This window comes from Dipodomys ordii, unplaced genomic scaffold (genome assembly GCF_000151885.1).
Source record: "Dipodomys ordii isolate 6190 unplaced genomic scaffold, Dord_2.0 Scaffold5, whole genome shotgun sequence".
NCBI classification, from domain to species: Eukaryota; Metazoa; Chordata; class Mammalia; order Rodentia; family Heteromyidae; genus Dipodomys; species Dipodomys ordii.
In genome coordinates, this window is record NW_012267221.1 from 10,310,089 (window position 1) to 10,334,052 (window position 23,964).

General features: G+C 37.6%; 1 protein-coding gene across 2 annotated transcripts in view; it reads right to left on the bottom strand.

Moving 5' to 3' along the window:
• Positions 1–23,964, bottom strand: part of Ccdc148 (coiled-coil domain containing 148) — a 204,469-nt gene that overhangs the window by 42,803 nt on the left and 137,702 nt on the right. For both annotated transcript variants that reach the window (XM_013028614.1, XM_013028607.1), the window contains one exon: positions 11,072–11,190. In XM_013028614.1, the coding sequence (XP_012884068.1) occupies positions 11,072–11,190 (119 nt within the window). The remainder of the gene's footprint in view (positions 1–11,071; positions 11,191–23,964) is intronic.

Sequence of the window (23,964 nt, forward strand, 5' to 3'; positions counted from 1 at the left end):
TAGCTCAAGGCTAGTGCTCTACCACTGAGCCACAGCACCACTTCCGGCTTTTTCTGCTTATGTGGTGTTGAGGAATCGAACCCAGGGCCTCATGCATGCAAGGTAAGCACTCTACCACTGAGCCACCTTCCCAGCCCCAATTAAATCTTTTCACTTCAAAATTCAAATAGGAATAAATACCATTGTTTAAAAACCAGAATCAGAGTTAATACAGGAAGAGTGGGCTATGTACTTCTATAGTTCCTCATAACTTTCAAATTAAATGCCTGTATAATCTACATAACTATAACTATAACTGTAACTATATATATATATATATATATAACCAGATTGCAAATGTGCTCCCTTCACTGACTTTCTAAGTCTTAACATTACCTCATAAAAATGTGTAAATATGTGTGTGTAGGGGGAGGGATGTGGATGTATATTTGGGGCATGGGGTAGTTCCCAACAAAGAATATGCATATTCTGTGTTGTACTGCACTGTACTGTACTGTATCCATGTATCCATATTGCACCCACTACAGCAGTGGCATTCTGTGAAAGCTGTCATTACCTTTTACCCAGTCCATGTTTTTAAGCCTGGTTTATTTAAGTACACTTGCTAAGTTTCTGCCTGTCTGCCCCTGAAGATTTTAAAGTAAAATCTTTGAAAACTTTGTCTACAAGTCAGCATTCCATTATCTAAAAGTGCTCAGTGAAACTCCCTAACTAAGGGTTGGTGAAAAAGACATCAACAAAGTATATAGTAATGGCTTCTACTTCACTCACAAAACTGTGTGAAGCAGAGCTATGATGTCCCCCTGCTGCTAGGGAAAAACAGTCAATCAATTACTTCTTCACATTGGTGTAAATGTTGAATGAGAGAAAGTAAATACGGTTTCAAAACAACCTTATGTACAAAAAGAAAGTGTCAAATATTTTGTAGCATTAATGATGCAATAAAATCAAAGTTATTTTACCAGTTGTGGTGATAGCTACTTCTAATCCAATTACTCAAGATGCTGAGGCAGAAGTGTAATCTGTCCAAGGCTAGCCTAGACTACATAGGGAGACTCTGTCTTGAAAAACTTGTTTAAAAACAAGCTTTTGAAAATTTGAGGTACTTTGAATCTCATCATTCCATAGCACCTTGATGTCCTCCTATTTGAAATGAGCTATTAAAAAACAAAAATAATACTTATTAAGGAAATATAATAAGATAAAAATGTGTTAGAAAGTGTTTCTGAATATCATCTACCCCCTACCAAGTATGTACTTGCTGACAATTCATTTTATAACCTACATAACTGCAGCAGACAGATCAGCATGCCATATAGTAGAAGCCCTGAAGTCTTTTTAATGAGTTCTGATATCTAAAATCATAAAGTTATCTTTAAAAAGTAAAATCAGCTCGAGCTACTAAACAAAAGATACTCTCAGGTTCTTGTGATTTAGAAGGGATCATAGCTGAGCAACCAGACTTGCATACATTAGGAACTAAATCATCACCCAACACCTTTAGGAAGACCCTCAGCTGCGCCTTCTGTGCCCAGCTGGTACTCCATCTGCCCCTTGGCCCAAGCTACTTGTTTGATTTTCATATGAAAATGGCTGTACATCCTTCTATTCATAAATTTCCTAGGCTCCTTCTGTCAATCAGGCTTGCTCAGCTACGCTCTCTCGAGAACATTACAATTATATCAAAGTAATCTGTGCAACCATGCCTCAGTTTATGAACACATGCCCCACAATTAGTTGTGCTATCCTGATGAGCAGGTATACATATTGTTATTATTATTGTCATTATCAACATTACTTCAATGGGCTGGAAAACAGCATGTTGCCTATCAATGAGATCCTTTTTAGTCTTTTAAATTAATGCTAATTTGCAAAGCATTTCTACTATACATTGAAAAGATATGCCAGCTAGCTTTACTACGAATTCTATTTGTTTAATGGCTCATAGTGACTCTTGAACTACATCATTTAGCACATCCACTTGGAATGAGGATTTGGTTGACAGAGATTTAATGAACAAGAGCATTTCCACTAATTTGGGGGAATCTCATGCCGAGAAGTAAACACATAACAAATATTTGTAAAGTTTCTGATTTAATCACTTTACTAAAGATACTATTTAAAAATCCAAATCACTAGGCCGTTTCAAATGCCCTTCATGCTTTCCAAAACACCGTGCTGAAATTTGCACATTGTTAAGAAAAGACATGGGAAATAAAGAGCAACATCTGGTTTTACTACGGAGAAAATGAAGTAACTGTCAGTTCCCTGATGTTGGCAAGCAACCGAAGACCCACATTAGATTAGCAAAGCCAATTCAGTGTTAGGAAGCCAGCTGGTACTAGTCTTTTTCTTCCCAAATGGCCACCCAACTCCTTAAACTTCAAATATTTTCTGTATTCCAGTACGGGAAAATGCTGCTACAGTGGAAAAAAATTGTACCAACAACTAATGTATTTTTTTAAGATACACACACAACTGGTTAGTTAGAATCATGCATAACTTTTTCTTAAAAAGAAATGCTAAAATTGATCAAAACTCCTCCATGAATGTAAATTCCCATCTACATAACTATATTGAACTATTTTCAGTGTAGGTATAACATTGGGGAGGGAAGAAATTATGGATATTTCTATTAAAAAGGTGGGATCTTCTCAAAAACTCAATAAACAATTTGTTCCATACTTAAGAAGGTATAGAAGGAACTCTTGTGAAATGGTTCTCAAACTTCATTGTAGTGTGTAATCCCATGAGGATTTTCATAAATAATATTTTAAGGTTAGAATCCTATCCTCCAAATTACTGATATAGTTGGTCTGGGGTCTGGCGTGGGCATTGTATTCAGGTGATTCTAACAGAGAATTCAAGAACAGCTGCTGTGGGGTTTAGCAGTGAATGCTCAACTTCTGAGAGCCTGGATTACCATTTGCTATTTTTGTCAGCTTCAGTTCTGTAGTTATGAGATTATATCCACAACTATTTAGCAAGGTAAATCTCGTTTTAGAAGTTCTTCAAAGCATTGAAAAGGTAATTTCAAAGGACATGAGATAAGAAAGGCAATTTATTTATTAAACCACAAGAAAAAGATGATAAAAACAAACAAGAAAAGGCCACAATTATATTTACTCTTATAAATACTGCAAAAGGAAATACTGTAAAAAGAGACCCAAACTTTAGTTGGAGATTGAACATTCTACCCAGCATCTACAAAATATCATCTTTGAGGGAGAGATGCTCTTGTGTACAGGAGAATGAAAGGTCTGATTTTTGTACTCTGTAACTTTCAGTAGTAATGGGAAGCAAGGATGCTAAGCAGATGCAAGAAACTATCTGTAACCACCCTGTATCCCCCCTTCCTGTGAGCATAATCTTTCACCATTCCTCAGGAAAGTTTTAGAGTAGGATAGAGCCATGGCATCTCTATAGAGCTACATGCTGTAACAACCAGGGCTCAAAGTTACTTAGGAAGACTGTGGGAGAAAAGTATTCTCAGAGACCCACATGGAAGGAGAGAAAGTATGAAAAAGAAGGGAGGGAATCGTTAGGTTCTAGCAGTGGGTCGGAAAGGAAGATGGTAAAAGCAATTAGGGAATCAAAATAGCAAAAGGTTGGGATGGCTAGAAAAGTGTGTGGAGAGTAGAAATCAAGAAAAAAAACAAAGTTTACAACTTTGGTGGGGGAGTGGAGTGGCTGGCGGGGGGGGGGGGGGGGAAGGGAGAGGGGAAGGGAGGGGAAGGGGAAAAAAAGGAGAAGGCAACAATGCTCGATAAGAAATGTACTCATTACCTTGCTCATGTAATTGTAACCCCTCTGTATGGTATTTTCACAGTAAAAAAAATGATTGAAATACAAAAAAAGAAATTAGACAATGCATAAATAAATAATGTTTTTAAATATAAAAGAAATGCATATTCTTACGTCTACTTTGGATTTTTTTGGGGGGGAGGGTCGATCATGGTGCTTGAACTTTGGGCCTGGGCATTGTCTCTTAGCTCTTCAGCTCAAGGTGAGAGCTCTACCACTTGAGCTACTTCTGGTAGTTAACTGGAGATAAGAGTCTCACAAACTTTCCTGCCCGGGCTAGCTTTGAACCATGATCCTCAGATCTCAGCCTCCTGAGTAGCTAGGATTATAAGCATGAGTCACCTGCACCTGGCTACGTTGGATTTTTTATATTATCTTTAAGTAGTTGTATGAAGGAGTTTCAATTCAACATGTCAATTTATGAGTATAATGCATCTTGATTAATATGTTTCCTTCCATCATTCTCCCCTACCTTTCCTAATATATTTTGAAAACTAGGATTTCAACTATATTTTAAAAAAATGAAGAATATCTTCTATTTGATACATTTGTATTTGGGTTAGTGTCACTTTATTTCCCAATTGGCCCAGATTTGAAGTCCACAACCAGATAAACAAACAAACAAACTTGAAAAGGCTTTAAAAACAACTACACTGTGTTGCTTTTTCTTAATATCAGAAATGCAGGTTCACAGTGGAAATTTAGAAAATGTAGAAATATAAAGAAAAATATCTGGATGGCAGTGGCTTGTGCCTATAATCTCAACTATGTGAAAGGCTGAACATAAAAAGATAACAGGTTAAGGACAAACCAAGCAAGAAAGTTTATGAGTCACACTGGCACGCATGGTGTCCTATGAGGCCTATGTGGGAAAAAGAAATTGAGAAGATTATGGTTTGAGGCCAGACTGGGCAGAGCAGTCCCCAAGACTTTATCTCAACAGAAAGAAGGTGGATGTGGCAGTGGGTGCCAGCCATATTAGCAACTCTGTGAAGCCTAAACAGTCGATGGTAATCCAGGTCCTGGCAGTAAGTAAGAACCTATCTCAAAATTAACTAGTGCAAACAAAGGGCTGAGGCATGCTTCAGTAGTAGAATACCTGCCTAGAGTTTAAACCCTAATACTGCAAAAGAAAGAAAGAAAAGGAAATTATCCTTTATTACCTAGAAATAACTTTTTTCAGAATTTTTCATATAGATAGATGTAGCATATATATATATATATATATATATAATACTCAGAGCCCAGGAGCTATTCCTTAGGTTTTTCATTCAAGGCTGGTACTCTACCACTTGAACCATACTTCTAACTTCATATACTTCCCCCTCCCCCTCCCCTTCCTTGGAAGTCATGTTTCCTTGTGGCCTTCCCACACTACAGAAAGGATTGGTAGGTAAAAATTTCTGATGCCAGCCCTATTATTTTCTGCTCATTGGTGTATCAAACTAGATGGTGGGGGGGCTGGGAAGGTGGCTCAGTGGTAGAGCGCTTGCCTTGTATGCATGAGGCCCTGGGTTTGATTCCTCAGCACCACATAAGCAAAAAAGAAAAAAGACAGAAGTGGCGCTGTGGCTCAAGTGGTAGAGTGCTAACCTTGAGCTGAAGAGCTGAGGGACAGCACCCAGGCCCAGAGTTCAGATCCCACAAGTGGACCAAAAAAAAAAAAACAAAAAAAACTTCAAACTAGATGGTGGGAAGCTAAATGGAAACACTGAGATATATATTATTTACAAACATTTAGACTGAAGTGGAATACCCCAGAATAAAAAGGAAAAACTAGAAATACATGAATGAACATTTTTGTGATAATTGTTTTTCAATAAAGACATTTTATCAACTTTTTAAAAGTAGCAGTGTTTACTAGTCCACTCTTATGAAAAGACATGGAAAGAAAAAAATTCTTAACAACCTTACCTTTGGTAAGCACCCACATGTCTACCAATTTATTATCAGGATAGCAAAAATGAAATGAATACTACTTCAAAATTAAATAATAAAAGCAACAATTTAAATTTTATAGAATATGGCTGAAGATTTAGAGAAAGTAAAAAATACTAGAGGCAAATGAATTTGTTAGAAGACAGAAAAAATGAAAAACCCAATAGCTAAAGCACTCAACTCAGGAGGCCAGATAAACTCTACCACATTCTAGGTCATGTTTCTTTCTTTGTCTTCCCTGAGAATCCATCCTCAGGGTAACAAGTCACCACAACTAAGTGCCATGAATTTCACATCAATGTCTGTCCACTTCCGCACTACCTCTGCCTCCCCAGCCACATCTCCTTAATGCAGACATAGTTTCTCACAGAACTTACTGAAGGAGACATCAACTGCTTCCCTGCTCACCAATTTCTACCAAGATAATTTGTTAACATTCACCAGAAAAAAAAATCTATGAACCTTTCCAAAGGACTTCAGAGCAACCTGGAAGTAGACAGCTACTGGAAGCAAAGACCTAGATTGGATACTAGATTTAAGATAAACGCCAGCACACTTCATTTCAGTGCAAAGTCAACAGAATTTTTAAGTTACATATGACACAAGAATAACTATTTTCAAAAAGAACAATGAGTGAGTACCATGGATCCATGTAGAAATAGCACTATACATGTTTATTTTTCTCAGTACTCAGGGCTCAGAATCTCACATTTGCTAGGCAAGTGTTCTATCACTTGAGCCATATCACCAATCCCTTTTAAAAGTTATTATTTATTTTATCATTATAAAGGTGATGTACAGAGGGATTTCAATTACATGAGTCAGGTAATAAGAACATTTCCTTTCATTCAGTGTCTTCCCTTCCCTCACTCTCTCCTGGTCCCTCCCTCCCATCTCCTCTTACAAGTTGTACAATTCACTTTTATCAGTGTCCAGTGATCCGAGCTGTACTTTTTCACCCTTTTCTCCTGTACCTGCCCTTCACCTTCCTGAAGATATACACATGAATATACCAGGCATAAAGAAAAGAAGATAGAATCGTGAAAAATTAAATATATATATATATATATCTATACATATATACATATATATGTTGTTTTAAATAAACATAAAAGAGGCATGTAGGCATTGAGCTTTTGTGTTTCTCTCCTAAGAGTATCTCTTTTAATCTTACTGTGTCTGAACATCATTAATAGAATCCTACATAATTTACCACCCATTTTTGTATTGTTATTTTTCAGATAACATTATCTGGGCTAATCTTTCTTCTGTTTCCACCTTCCAAGTAGCTAGGATTGCAGGAGTATGTCACCATACTTGGCCTAGATGAGTTTTTTTCCCAGTTTAATCAAAAGTCCATGTGGATCTAAAAGTAAAACTCAAAATGTAATGTATAATAAAGGTGGCATTTCAAAATCAATGTATAAGGATGAATCATTAAGTAATTGGTACTGCGATCGTTGGTCATCCATTTAGGAAAAAAATAGAAGTTAGACATTTAGCTCACATCATTCATAAAAATAAATTCCAGATGGCTACAGAGCTAATTTTCAGAAGAGTTATGAATAATATATGCTCTCTCAAAAGAATTAGGTAGATCTATTTTCAGTAATACTATATATCATTCTGAAGTTTGTGCTTTACTAAAATGGTTCCTGACCCAGGTTATAAATGGGTCAGGATGTCCAGTGCTGTCTCTGCTTGCCAAGCCATGGTTTGGGTGGCTTATTTTAACTTTCTTGAATTTCTGTGCACTCTAATGCTAGAAGGGGGCATCTTTCTAATTGGCACAAAGACATTCTAGGCTAGCAGCAACCATTAAGTAGCAGTTTGTGGGCAACAGGTATATATATATATATACTTTTTTAACACAAAGGGTTGCACTGAATATGCCCCTCTTCCATAAAACAAATTATATATTGAGCTGAGTACTGGTAGTAGTTGTAATTGTAGCTACTCTGGAGGCCGCGAGGTTTGTGGTCAGCCAGGGCAGAAAAGTTCACTGAATTCCATTTCTAAACAGCAAAAAGTTGGACTGGAAGTATAGCTCAAGTGGTAGAATATCAGCTGAATAAGTGCAAGGCTCTGAGTTCAAACATCAGTAGTACTAAAAAAAATTCATACATTCATACCTTCCACCCTGAATATCTTAGGAGATGAGGTCTTTGTAAAGGGTTGGACCCTCTTGAGGTGAGTAGTACCTTCTAAAACAGCAGAGACTTGCTGTCTCTCATTCTCTGAGGACTCACTGAGAAGGCTGCCCATTGCAGGCAGAGAAGCCCCAGAACTATGAGAAAAGAAATTTCAGTTGTCTAAACCACTTTAAGTATGCTGTTCACTTATGGCAGCCCTAGCTGACTAATACAGTAGATCATGGGTTTTCTATGTACTGAGCTTGACAACTTGCTTTAACTTGAATGTCTTAATTTTTATAAGAATATCTTCATTATTATGTATTTTATGTAAAATGTTTGAAACATTAAGTAGAAAGAAAATGATGCTTCCTTGCAAAAGTTAAATGATTTTCCAAGGTCATCCATGATTCACCTAGCAGTAAAGAATAAAACCCTGCTCCATGGCTCCTACTCCTTCATCCTTCTTGTTGTGTTATAGTGTGGCTATTTTTCTCCTGTTATGTAATGTGGATTAATCTTATTTTCTTTTCCTTCTTTTCAACTGAAGTTCTGAATCAGCTAATCTTGATAATTACTGGGACAGGAAGCAAAAGTCTGAAATGATTGTGTAATAAAGAAGCTCCCTGCTATGTGGGATGATTCTATTAGAAGCATGTCTGCTAATGCTAGGACTCCACATCTGTTCTCTTTCCTTCCAGCCCTTCTCAATTCCTGGGCCTCTTTACTCTTACCTTAAAAAAGTCGTTGGCTGTTTAACTAGTCCTTTGACCACTAACTTTGTCTTAAGTATTTTGTTGTTTAGCAATTGTTGTCTACTTCCTTATTTTTTGAATCACATTATGGCCCATTTTTCTGCTATTTACTTGTTATCTTGATTTATACTTGTGTTTCTGGTTTCCCCTTGGTTGCTTGACCTCTTAACCTAGAATCCCTGCTTTACTGCATTTCTTGGGTCTCTCAGTAAAAGATTTACACAACTCTAAAGTACTGAGCTGATTGGCAAGTGATAGGCATTTCATCCAGAGAATTCTCAGAAGTACCTAGCAACTGTTTGTACCTCTAGACTCACTCTGCAGTCTTGCTAAGTAGACTTTGAGATAACTGTTCACGGAGGAAACTTCCTAGATATCAGCAAGCCTCATTGCATAAAATACATATGTCTTCCAACGTGACATATATAGACACACACACACATATACATATATGCATCTTTCTTTCTCTCTCTCTCTCTCTATATATATATATACAGAGATACATATATATATATATATATATATATATATATATATATTACATACACACTCTGAGGAGCAAATTTAATAGGCTTTATTTCTCAGAGTAACATGAGGTTGACAGAAAAATTAAGTGGACAGGATTGAGTTCTGCCTTTTTTTTTTTTTAAGGTGGCTAAGGTAATCACTAACTTCACTCTTGGAAGGAAACTTGCTGAGATTTGTGTTACAAAAGGAAAGATCTCTCTTTAATTTACCTCTTGTAAAAAGATGACTAAGGATCTAGTTACACTAGATAACTCTGCCTGATATCAATTTACTGTCTCTCTGCTCCAAGCCCATTGATCGTCGTCTGCCGTGTGAAAATGGAGCTGAATCCCCAGGCTCTTAGAGGAGGGTGCTGGAAGGATGCTGCAAAAGGAGAGAACTTCCCTTCCTGACCTCCAGCTGTTCCTGCCACACAGGTCGTTTACATCCGGAGTTACTTCACTCCTGGCATCCTCACAGCCACCCTACAATCATCTTCTCATCAAAGTTAGAGATACCATCACCATCAGATTTTTCTTTTGAGTCTTGCAGGCTTCCCAGTAATCAGCTTCCAGAATGCCTAGGCAAAACCCAGATGGGTTCTTCCTGCTGGATGGGTGTTGATGAAATCCGGTTCTGGGTTGGCCCACCCATGACTCTCTCCACGTGCCATGGATATTAACTGTAATGTCTACAATGTGGTCTGAATCCATATCATGAAAGAGAGTCCCCAGTTACAAATGTGTTTCTTCTACTGAAACTCTCCTCAGAATTCTCTACTGTTCTCCACTGTTCTTTATATTTCTCAGTTTTTGTTTGTTCATATTTTTGAACTCAGCTCCTCATGCATTTTTAGTATTTTTACCCAGGGCTGGTGCTGGACCACAATCCCACTTCTTTCACTGGTTAATTGGAGATAGGAGTCTAATGGACTTTTCTGCCTGGACTGGCTTTGAACTGTGACCTTAATTTTCAGATCTCAGTCTCCTGAGTAACTAGGATTTCAGGCATGAGTGACATCCAGCCTACCTATATGTATTTTTTTATGTAACAAAGATTCTTGTTAGAGTTTATGATGGTTCTTCATGTTATACTTTTCATATTCATATTTGCTATACTGTTACTATTTTCTGATAGACTCTGATTGACACAGTAATCATAGAAAATAATTTTTATTTATTTATTTACTTATTTTGCCAGTCCTGGGGCTTGAACTGAGGGCCTGGACATTGTCCCTGAGTTTCTTTTGCTCAAGGCTAGCACTCCACCACTTGAGCTACAGCACCACTTGTGGCTTTTTCTGTTTATGTGGTTCTGAGGAATTGAACCCAGGGCTTTGTGCATGCCAGGAAAGCACTCTATCACTGAGCCACATTTCCAGCCCAGAAAATAGTTATAATATCTCAGTATACTCATATTAAAATGAAGAGACTGGGCTAGGTAATCTCAAATGCCCTTTCCAACTCTCAAGTTACATATTTATGGGAGATTCTAGACAAAATTTTATATATGTGGTGAATAAATATGAATACCAAACGGCACTTTATAATTGTTCATTGTCTTCTCCATTCCCAGTCATAGTAAATGGTTTTCCTTCCTATTAGAATAATGATTTCCCCCTTCTGGATCAAAATATTAAGGCACAGCAGCTGCCAGAACCATTTCCTGCACACGGCGGGCAATCAAATACTGTCAGGTCCTCTGTGAGGTTTAACTAGGAAGCTAGTTAAGGAACAAAATGGAAAACTAGAGGTTTATGCATAAAAATGAGAGTTTAAAATACATGATAGAAATCATTTTATCCATTTGTGAATATAAATATTGAATAGGTACATTAGATATAAAAATGCTGTCTCTGATATTGTTTATTCTAACATATTACAGGAGATTTTATTACTACCTCCATTATCACACAATTCTCAATGGGTATTTTACCTTTCTCTGTCTTTCACTGACTGCTCAGCCATTAATTTCTTCAGTTCTTCCAGACGCTGGAGATCTCTCATTTCCATTTCTTGCCACTTCTGTTCTTTATTAGCCCAGTATTTTCTTATCTATTGTATAAAGGTTACATCAAATTTAAGTTAACAACAGATTAAAATAGAGAGGAGAGCTGTAACATTATCCATTGGTTCATATAACAAAGATTGAATTTAAATGGCATTTCTTCTTTTTGTTGTTGTTATTGTTCCTTAAAACTGCCTGTAGTATATTGGCAAGAGAAAAATAATTTAAAACCTGAAGCTATATGCCCCAAGAAATCTTGTGGTTTAACAATTTCTGAAGTGGAAATACAGCTTGTGCTAAGACCCAAGGTTTTAATGTTGGCTAAAATAATCAACTTCCAGGGAACCACAATAAAAGCATGTTATTGTCTCTAAAGCATGTGATCTACCTGTTATTCAAGAATATTTTTCTGCTCTTATGGTAATGCAGTATTTAACAAATATAGCATTAAAACTATTTTTACTCTAAAAGCACGGGCTTATTTATGCTAATGGACAGCATGATGTTGAAAACGTTTTGCTACTGGGGAAGTGGCAGGAGATGGGTGGGAGGAAGGAGGGAAAGAACAAATTATCAGGTTGTGGTATTTAGTGGTCCTGACTTATGTGGTAAAATAAAGGTCAAGCTTATCAAGTTCACAAAAGCGAACATATTTTCTTCCTATGCCTGGTTTATTTCTCTTCTCTGGAAATAGAGATAAAATTTAGAAAACCAAAAGTATACATGTGCTATGTTCAGGGGGCTGGAACTACTTCAGGAATTTGCTGGGTTAATGTTGAAGTTAATACTTATTGTACAGAGGTCTGGACTACCACCCTGGGCTTCCATGTTCTATCTGGTACAAGAGACTGTATCTTGCTGGCAAAAGCTGCAATGGACTCCAGTGGTGAACACTATAGACCAGTGACTGGCAGCACGGTGACTGTGGGATCAGCTAGGTTCATTAGCCTCTCACTCCCCATATGGTGCTTCTTCTGAGAAGTTAAGGGCTTTCCTGATGGGACCTAGAAATATGGTCTCTGATTCTTAGAAGATTCCTAAGGAACAATCCTAAGCAACATGGTCACAGTCATAGAAGTTCTGCTGTCTCATTAGTGACATCATTTTATGTTTAATGACTCAATGTAAAGTGATAACTACCCCAGAGATGACTGAGGTATGAATTAGGGAGGGGAGAGATTATATATATATATATATATATATATGTATGTATATGTAAATAAATATATATATATACACACATATATATCCATAGAGAGAAACAGAAACAGAGACATACAGAGAGAGAGACAGACATTGAGAGAGAGAGAAAGAGAGGAAAGACTGACTAGAAAAGAATAATCCAGAGTCCTACCATAAATGCCAAATCGAGAAATGCTCACAATAATTACTTTGTGTCTATAGAATTATAGCAGTTTTTATATTTCTGCATTACCTTGTTTTATTTCTTCCAGTGGATATGTCTTTCCTTATCAGAGGAAAATAAAGTGACTTCAAAAAGTGACTTTTAAAAAGGAATCAGTTTCAGTTAGAGTATTTTTCTCTAGGTTGCAATAAATCACTGTTTACTTACTGGCCTTTCAGAAAGGGCAGTAGCCCTTTTGCAGATAATACCTAGATATAAGCAGACTGATCCCAGGGTGCTAACATCCTCAAATCTCTGACAACGCTAGTTCTAAGAAGTATGCTAAACTGGGGGCTTTGGGAAATCTTATAACCAATTATTTCTCTTTCTGGCTGTCTGGTAACTCATCTGCTGCTATGCTATGAACTGTCTTGTCTAAATCCCTCTGCCTCTTTCTTTCTTTCTTTCTCTCTCTCTCTCTCTCTCTGGCTCTCTCTCTCTGTCTCTCTCTCTCCTTCCTTTCCTTTTTCCTTATCTATCCTCTACCTCCTGCATCCCTCTTTCTCTCCTTTCCCTCTCCTTAGCTCTCACTTTACTCCTTCATAATGCTCTCTACTTATCCCCCTGGAACCTCTGTCATCCACGCAAAATCCTTCATACCTTCAACTCTCAGAACACTACTTTCTTTCCACTGACATTCTCTTAAGTGAAGTCTTCACATTCTCATGTGACATGTAACATGTGCCATGGAGCTAGGTCATGGGTTGAACGTTTTCTTCATTACAAGCTGGCATTTAAAATTTATGATAACCTTCTTCTGTCTAATCCTTTCTACTTTTCACATTTGCACTAATGGAATAGATTGCCCTTTACCTATCCTTATCACTGGGCATGTGGGGATTTCCAGGTCACTCAAAAGTGGCTTAATCAAGCATTCAAATATCCAAGCCTCAACCTTTTCCATCATAGCATCTTTATCTTTTTTCTAGACAATATCAGCCCCTGGCAGTCTCACAGTTCCATATTTCCTCCATTCCAGGGAAATGCCTTCTCCTTCAGGACTCTTTATCACTGGAAACAGTTCTCCCTCTTAATCTTGAATTATAACATAGACTCTGTGACTAGAACTGACCCCTTCATCCATTGTCCTCTGGGATCCAGTTGAATAATGCTGTTCTAGTTTGGTGCTCATCCCAATGCTTTGATCATTAGTATATATTTTTCCCTCTCTCCCACTAGATTGTTGAAATTGTGGTTTATTTATCTTGGCACTTCTGGAAGAAACTAAAATGTCTAGAACATTGTGAGTACTTAATAACCATTAGAATGATGACACAATTGTAGGAACAGGTATCAAATTTATGAGTTTAGTCAAATCTTCAAACCAATCCACATTCACTTGATGAAGTTTGGTCTGTGGCTCTCAATTTTTCATAATGATATTCCACAACATTTTTGTTAAGTTCAGCTCTGTGTCTTCTTCTACTTCCTCATGTTTATCACAGGAAATAGCAGGTCTAGAAGATCCCTTGCTCATCAGAGCAGAAAGTCCTTCTGTTGATGACACTGCCTCATCAGGACTACAGTCCACATGCCACAGTGCTCTTCTCTAGAACCTTAATCCATCCCTCTGCCTCCATCTTCTTTGTCTTTGCCTCTTTCTTCTCTTCACATAGAATTAAACACACATCCCTCCTACTAAAAGAAGCTTAGAAGGGTTTTGTTTAGATATCTCAGACTGTAACACCACAGCCTTCATTTTTGTTGTTGTTTTCCCCAAACGACTGAGAATGCTTGCTATTCTTCAGTTTTTCATTTCCTCAACATGGCATTTCCACTCTTTGCCTTCCCAACAGGAGGAATTTACCAGGGAATAAGGCAAAGCAGAACATTTCTAGACATGTGGTAAATGCCCAAATATATTAGTAACAATCCAGGGAAGATTAATTGCTCTCATCAGTGCCTTCTGAAGGGTCAAATAAACCATCTTTTTTTGGTGTGTGTGCTGTACCTGGGGCTTGAACTCAGGGCCTGGGTGCTGTCCTTGAGCTCTTTTGCTCAAGGCTAGTACTCTACCACTTAAGTCACAGCTCTGCTTCCAGCTTTTTTGTGGTTAATTGGAGATAAGAGTCACACACTGCCCTGCTCAGGCTGGCTTTGAACTGTGATCCTCAGATCTCAGCCTTCTGAGTAGCTAGGATTACAAGCCTGAGCCACTGGCACTTGGACGAATAATCTTTTAATTTGTATTTTACTTGTCGTCTCTGTATATTTGATTCCAATAATACTTATTCATCAAGTTATAGACAATTGACTTGGGTATTCATTTGTTCAACAAATAGTTACTGAGCACATGTTTGAAGCTCGATATCTGTACTATGTACATTGAATACAGTATTTAATAATAGATGAGGCTTCTGCTTTATGATACCAGAACTTCCTAGAAAGGGAAAGAGACAATAAGCAGGTAAATAAATAAACAAGACATTACCTGTTGTGTTAGCTCCAAAAAAAGGAAATCATCAAGAAGATTATTTAGAAGAATTGGGGTAGAATTCTTAGAAGGCATATTGACAGTAACTTTAATGGGATATTTGGATGGAAATGTGAAAGAGAAAGCCATGCAGGGGGAAAGGGGACAGTGCAAGAACAGGAAGCTGTGGCCCCAAGGGCATTGGCTAGAAAAGATGACTCATATGCTGGGAATCCAGAAGAGGCCAGCACAACTGGAGAGGTATGATGCCTTATGACAAGAAGTGATATTGGACCACTGTGGGAGAACTAGATAATTAGGTGAGGATTTAGTATTGTGAAACAAAGAAAAGTCATTAACAAGTTTAAAGTAAGAGGTGAGAAGGTACAAGTTCCACTAAAAAAAAAAACAAAAAACTCTGACAGTTAAGTAGAGAAACGCATAGTAGAAGGGTTAACAAGAAAACTAAACAGAAGAAGATAGAGAGTCACATGGACTCAGAGACAGTGAAGTGTTCAGATTTGAGATATGCTTGTGAGTTGGAGGGCAGGGTGTTCTTTAAGGGATTCCATGGTTAAGGAGAATGATTCCTAGGGTTCTCCTTGGGCAACTGGTTGGATGTTGATTTCAATAACTGAGATGAAAAGTTTGGAAAACAAAGGTAAGAGCTCAAGTTTGAACAAACAATGCTTGATGTGCCTATACCACTTCTAAGTGGAGATACCAAGAAAACAAATGGAAGCCCAAATTCATAGCTCAGTTGAGAATTCGGTCCTGGAAGTCTACATTAAGCATTTCTCAACTGAAAATGCTCTTTGATTCCACAAGGCTAGAGGAGATCTTTAGAAGGAGAATGTAATAGAAAGAAGATGACCAATCATGTAACATCTGTTGCTTTCTTCTCAGCTTCTTCCAGCAGAATGTCTTCCCTCCTCCACCTATCGGTCAGGCTCAGTCTTTAAGAGCAGAACAAATGCCAGGGCAAAGTAGTTCCATTCTGAACACACCAACTGCTCTTTGCCTATGCTTATTACACTCTTGTCTTTGCCTTTTGAAACTCTGCCCTGGATTGTTCCTTAGACATGTGGGCAATTACTAGAATGGGTCCTGTAACTGCCCTTTTCCTGCCTGGTAAGTCCCTCCTGTTTATCCTTTAAGAATCAGTGTTAACACAGTCCCCTCAGCCTTTCTTCTCCTCTTCCTCCTCCTCCAGATATAGCTAGGTGTACCCCCTGGGGCACTATTTATGTTTCTTTATCATGGCATTTCCCATATTGATGTACATTATTTATCATTGCATCCCTAGTACCTTGCATCATGTCTGACTCATAATAGGGTTTAACGGATCATGTTTAGGTGAGTAGAGGCTTCCTCTGGTCTTTAGTCCAAGAATAACAAAATCGAGGATGGGAACCAGGCCAGTAGTTTTATTTGCAGGATGGTAAAGTCTGAACTAAATACTTCCCTAAGGACAGTTCCACTCACTTTCATCAATTAATAGACCAGGAAGTGTGGATCAGGAATTATTGGCCTTGCAAGCCTCAAATTAAAGTTAAGACTAAGGGTGTCTTAACTAGCCCTTTGGGACATTTGTTGAAATATAGAAATGTGCACTGACTTTTAGGCTTTTTGAGTGATCCTTAAAATATTCCAGTGAATGTTTAGAAAGTGATGAATTGAATTTATAACCTCTACATGAGGTTTCTAAAGAAACAACACCAGCGCTCAGTACCTGCCAACTCCTCTTATTGCCTTTGATTTGTATTGAACACAAGATGTTCCTTTTCATAGTTTCACATATTTTATTCAATTTGGTAAAGTTAAGCCGGTATAAGTGTAAATAAACTGAAGAAATAAACTATTCTCCATATATATTCATGTGCCAAAATAATGCTATATTATTTTTCCCTAGAGGTTTAAGATCATTTTTATATCCTTCCTTACTATTGTAATCTTGAAATCAATGTTTTTCTTATTAAAAACTTAACTGGTAAGCATGATGTTTATGGTTTGAGAATACATCAAAGTTGAACTCTAAGAAACTTAGACTAATATGATACAGCCATTAAATTCAGCATGAAATGAGAATTCCTTATGTATACAAAGAAAGCAGAGAGAACTAAAGCATAATATAAGGGAAAGTGAGACCCTTTAATTTCATGTTATCTGTGCACTATTGACCCTTTGAGTGACCAGACTTCTGCACATTGTCCCCTGGTCATTATCTTGAGAGCTTTAATAAAGTTTCCAACAGGAGGCCATAACACTTAACCAGACACATAGAAGATATGATATATGAATCTCACAGTATTCAGTTCCACATCCCCCAAACAATCAAGATAAAGTATATTGCTAGTCTATTTCCTAGCATCTAATTTATTTAGATAGTTCCTTGAAACTTAAAAGATCTCATTTCTACTTTTGGCCTGGAATATTCAACTCCCCTATTTTTTAAAATATTTTTTAAAAAATTAGGATATCTGATGTCAGTATAATTTGTGGAGGGGAAGGGGAAAAACAAGTCATTTAAATAAGGATACAGGTGGACCCGTTCCAACAATGAGAAGTACAAGTTGTTATGTCGAACACGAACTTTACAACTTTGGTGGGGAGGGCAGGGAGGATTGGGTGGGGGGAAGGATGGGAAGGGATGGGAAGGGTAAACAAAGGAGGAGGCAACAATGCTTGATAAGAAATGTACTCATTATCTTGCCCATGTAGTTTTAACTCCTCTGTACAGTATTTTCACAATAAAAAAATATTCACTTTTTAAAATTTTTAAACTTTTTTTCTGATCACTTCATTAAGAACAGTGCTGGTATTTCTATCACATAAAACGATGACCAATTGAAGCATAAGTCATCTTTCTATATAATCCATTTACAAATCATATAGATACAGATTTGAGGCAAGGTCTCATTATATTGCTCAGTTTGGCCTCAAACTCACAATCTTCCTCCCTTAGCCGTCTGAGTGCTATGGTTACAGGCATGCACCATTAAAAGCATGTACAATCACCTGTATTTTGTCATATAATTTTTGATACATTTGCATAAACATCTAGAATGTAAGGGATGTTCTTTTACAGGAATATTTATTTGTATCTAGAATTACATCTTGCAGAAGAAACATGTAAGACATATATTTATTAAATTGATCATATGAAAAAGAATATAGAAAGGTAGCATTACAAAAATACGTTTCATATGTCAGCTTATATAAATCTCTAAGTACCTGAATAGACAATGATGACACTTCTCAGCTAGCTAGCCAATTTATTAAGTCATGTGGGGGTGTGGGGACACTTAATCCTAACAGAGCATGGAGACCTGACACTTCTCTGAGTCAAGTTGTTTGTAGGAGCCAGAATCAGACTATTTTGTTCTGGACATGGACATTTAGTCACTCATGCTCTCAAAACTCTTTTATCCAATGACATTTCTTCTATAGCCTGTGGTATAACACTCTGTGTGCTTCAAGTTATGACTGACTTCGAGTTTAGAATTTAAAAAATGGCATGAATAGAGTTACTTTGTAGGGCAGTAGGGCATTTATAACGTAAAAATTGGGTAAGTCTCTACTTAGGTAAGAAATGAAAGCCAGATCTTTGGTCTTCAAATTGAAGTCAGTTTAGGGGATGAGACATAGTTCAGTGTAAAGCACTTGTCTAGTGAAAATAATGCCCTAGCAAAAACTAATCTCCAGCATTGAAACAAAGGGGAGGGAGGGAAGGATGAGAAGAGAAGGAAAAAGGACGGGAAGGAGGGAGAAATGGAAGGAGGGAGGGAGAGAAGGAAGAAAGGAAAGGCAGAAAAGGGAGGAGGGAATGAAGGAAACAAAAGAAGCAAAGAAGCAAGGAAGGAAGGGAAGGGAAGGGAAGGGAAGGGAGGGAAGGGACTGGAAAGAAAGAAGAAAAGGAAGGAAGGAACTATTGAGTGTGTTTTATTCTTTCCTTTGACATGTGCTCCCACTCTGGTGAGCTGCCATGTTGTCTACCATTAGCAAGGAAAAGCTAAATGCTTTCCTTTAACTTCAGCCAAGTTCAATTACAACACCCTTGTTTACTGTTCATTTGCTGACATAACTATTTTCCCATCTTCTTCATTTTGTCTCTGGTTCTCTCACTGATTTCCCATTTTAATGATTCCTAATAGAAAACAGATGGCACAATCAAAATTAGGATAAATTGAGAAGAATGTAATAAAGGGACAAATGAGACAGGAAGGTTGGGATGCAGGATAATCACAAGGGATCACTCAGTGCTTGGTTGCTTTACCACCTGTGGACCAAACACAGCACAGGCTCAGGTGGGAAAAGCTACCAAACCCCGTGAAAACATTTGTGGAACAGACAGACAGACACACACACACACACACACACAGAGCTAGTCAACACAGTCCCACAGAACAACAAAGGATTGGGGAAAAATTCTCCAATTCCCTCTCTTTCTTTATTCTGCTCTCCTGTGTTCCCCTTTGGCTGAACCAAACCAGAAGCCAAAGGCCAAGGGAGACACACAGAACACTCCCTTCCCCCCACCCTCTGGGCCACAAAGCAACTACTATCAATGCTGTTTGTTGTGAATTGTTTGGAATTAGGTGGTACCTATGAGCATAAACAACATTAACTCCTTTTAGGCAGTGTTCACTTCAGTCACTTTTGTGAACATTTTTTCTGTAGCAGAGCTGCCTACTCAAATTGGCAATAAGCTATTTTCTGCTGTGATGCATCCTATGTCCTTATAACAGGATGAGGCAGGGAAGTATTCCAGGGTAAACACATTAGTTATCTCCTTCTTAATTGAAATGCCAGGTGGATTTTAAAAAATAACTGTCATGTCTTCTTTAAGAGGAACGTCTATTTTCAGTTTGGGCATTAAAAATTACATAATGATCGTGTCATGTGTTGATATTGTTGAAATGAATTTGTCGGCAATCTTGTTTAATTCCTCTCTTTTGGCCATTCATTAAGAAGGGAGTGTATATACTGAGGATGTTGTATTTACAAGTATGAAGTGTCAGGGAGAGTGAAAAGTGAAAAGTAATCAAATCTCAGAGACATTCAATCATGGCTTCTGAAAGCTGAGGTGATTTTTGTGATCATTTAATCCAACACCACATTTTACAACCAAGGAGGCAAACTTTCTGAGGGGCTGCAGAACTTACATTAGAGCCTCCAAGTTAGGCATGTCTGCCTCCTTATACAACATCTAAGTTGCATGGTATATATTGCTTAGTAGCTGTAGTTGTAGATTGCTTCCTCATTCAACTCATTTATTCAACCAGTAATCTTTGAGTGACTTGCATCAGACATTGAGGTTAAAGAAATGAAGAAAACATCTAATTTCTGATAGGGTTTTCATCCAGAAAGGAAGTGAAAAAGGTCAACAGATAAATAAAAGTTAAGGAAAATTAATGCAGAAGAATAGATGACAAGGGAGGAGAATTCAGTTTTAAAATGAGTCATCAAGGATGTTCTCTCTAAGATGACATTTGTATGGGGCCATGAGTGGAGTTCAGGAGTGAGTTATGCAGATATCCTGGGGTTGGGGAGGGTGTACCAGGAAAAGGGAACAGCAAGTGCAAGAGTGTAAGAGGTATATACATACTATAGTCTCTCAGGGGAAGACGTAGTACTTGTGGCTAGAGCAGAGTGGGTGGGGGCAGTGGTGTGTAAGGTCCAGAAGGTGTGGGTGCAGTGCAGAGTTAGATCTAGATCATGCAGGGCCTTCTAAGCCACTGTTAGGATTCTGAATTTTAAGTGGAATGCGAAGCTACTGAAGTGTTTTCTATGCAAGAGTAACATGATCTGAAGTTATATTTAGAAAAATCAGCCTGGTTTATGTTTAGATTGGGGAAGAGTTGGGAAGGAAAGAGGAAGAGGCAGAGAAATTAATTAGGATTTTAGGACACTTTTGTAAAAGTACTGATCATATTTGAAAGCCAGTGCTTTCTGGCCATGCCAACAGCTAAAGGTACTGGGAAATGGAATATTAAGAATCACAGATGAGATTAAGACTTTTGAGCACTGGGGTACAGATTTCCATGTAGAGATATAAGTAGAAATGGATGGGAATACAAGACTATTGCTTGAGCATATTAGATTTGAGTCAGTGGGATGTGAATTTGGAGTTTCAGAGAGAAAACAGTCCAGAGATATTAATTGACACTATTCAACAAAAGAAATTGAACAATATATTATATTATTATTAGCTGAGATCACCCAGAGAGTATATAAACTTAGGTCTGAGTCCCTAGGGCATTCCAAAGCTTAAGAGATAGAATGGAAGAATAGCCATCTACCTTTACTTAGATACTTTTGAAGTAGAAGAACACTGATAGAATGACTTCCTAGAAGTTAATTCAAATTATCCAAAAGGGAGAATAAACTCCTTAAATAACTCTATCGTAATAGCTCAAGTAAGATCAGGTCTAAGAATTGGCTACTGAACCCAGAAGTCAGTGGTAACCTTGGCAAGTGCATTGTTGTAATTGAGGGACAAATGGTTCAATAGAGAACAAGAGTGAAAAAAATCAACATCACTAATCGCCAATGGAATGCAAACCTAAACCACCACGATGCATAAACCAGACTTTACCTAAAATGGTCCTCATTAAAAAAACAAAAGATAACAAGTCCTGACAAGAATGTGGAAAAATCAGTGAATTCTCACACACTGCTGGTGAGACTGTAAATTGGTTTAACTAGTATGGAGAACAGTATGCTGGTTCCTCAAAAAATTAAAATGGAACTCTCATATGATGCACTAATCCCAATACTGGGGATGCAGCCAAAGGAACTAATACAAAGTAGTCTATTGGAGAGATACTTTCACTACCATGTTATTGAAGCATTACTCATAAAAGCCAAGAAATGGAAACAACTTAAGTGGTCACTAACTGATGAAGAAAGAAAATGAGGTACATATATACAGTGGCATGCCTGCTGCTCATTCATTAGAAGGGATAAAGTCCTGTCATTGGTGACAACATGACTGGTACTAGTGGTCATTAAAATAAACCAGTCACAGAAAGATAAGACACAATCTCACCCAGGTGGAATAGAAAAATATTGATATCATGGAGTTTGAGACTACAGTAGTGGGGTGGGGGCCAGCAGGAAAAGGTTAATCAAAGAATACTAAGTTGTAAATAGGAATAGGAAGTCATATTGTGCTGCTGCACATCTAGATAGCAATAATGCATTCTTTAAGATTTTGAATATTTTTACCACAAAGAATTGATAAATATTTGAGGACAATGGATAGATTCACACTGGTTTGAGCAATATACAAAGTACACCCCTACTAAAACATCATGATATTCTTGGAATATGTATAATTTTAGTGTGTGAATTAAAGAAAATTAAAGTATTTTAGTAAAAGGAATCAGAATCACAATGTTCAGGCAATAGAATGACAAGAAGATCTCTTCTGAAGAGGATATGGGATCAAGGAGGGGTAGCTTTTAGATGGAAAGGGCACTATTATACCTATGGAAAAGCTGAAGAAGGAGGTAAATATGGTGGGAGAAAGATTGTGGCAACACTGAGTAGGCGTGATGGGACAGGAGTCAGCGTGCTGCTGCAGCTGCTCGTAAGTGGGCACATATTAAAATGCTATCAAAGGAGGTAAGGCAGAGTCATGGGTACAGACACTGATAGGCAGTAGGTTTGATATTAGAAGCCTGTGGAAATTCTCCTCACGAAAATACCAAGCAGTTAAAAATTTTCTTCAGCCTACTCAATTTGGATGACACTAAGGAAGTAATGAAGAAGTCGCAAATTAGGTTGTAATGTAACCTTAGTATAATGACCTAGTTTCTTTTTTTAATAAGTTTTTTATTGTGAAAATACTGTACAGAGGGGTTACAGTTACATGAGCAAGGTAATGAGTACATTTCTTATGGAGCGTTCTTGCCTCCTCCTTTGGTTCTTGTTGAAGTGTTTAACTATAGTAGCTCATTAACTCAGAGACATCTGAGAGAATATTAGAAGAGTAGGGAATAGCACCAGTGAGTATGTGAATTTCTAGAACAGAAGAAATTCTACTAGTAAGTAGGCAAGTACCTTTAAAGCATCCATTGGACAGTTCTGAGTAGGTGAGGTCAAGATCAAATCTATGAAAATGATGTTAAAACAAAAAATAGCTCAAAATCAAAGTCGATGAATCACAAACAACAATCAGCAAGGACAATGACAGAATCACGAACAGCAAAGCATAGTGCTTAAAACAAACTATGGAGAAAGCCTGCCTGGGTTCCAATCCTATCAAGGCCACTGAAGGGGTAGGTGACTTTTGGAACACTATATAGAGTCTGTGTGTCTCATTTTCCTCATTCACAAATGAGTATCATATCATCAGTTCCTTAGAGTTGTTAAGAAGATTAAACAAACAGAGAAGTATGCTGTGCATGACAAACACTGTTAAGGACTCTGTTAATTGTATCAGCTCAATGTGAATAATCAAGACCCAGCCAGAAACTATAGCCAAAAATTAACACCTGGAGTTCATTTTTCAGTTTCTTCCTCCAAAAAGGCCTACTGAGAAATCTTTTGCAGAAAATCAAATGCATCTGGCTCTTAATCATCTTGGCTCTCCTTTTCTTTCTCTTTCTCCTCCTCTTCCTCCTCCACTTTTCTCCTCTTCTTTTTGTTATTGTTCTCCATCTAACTTTGTCTTAAAATTACATCATAACAAATAATGTGTCCATTTTACCATGTTTAGTGGAAATTTACACTTTTAAAGGACAATTGAAACCAAGAGTGTGAGCTTCCTCCGTGGCTGGTTGTCATTCTGTGTTTGCTGACGTGCTTTCCCCCATTGACTCATACTGAGATTTGACTCCACAGTTTTTCATCTCATGTTACAAAGTTGCCCTCCGTTCATTTAATAGGCTTGCCTTAATGTTCAATTATAAATTTTAATAACAAAATAAAGAATACTGAGCATTTCTTTTTTTTTGTTTGTTTGTTTTTTTGTTGGTCATGGGGCCTGAACTCTGG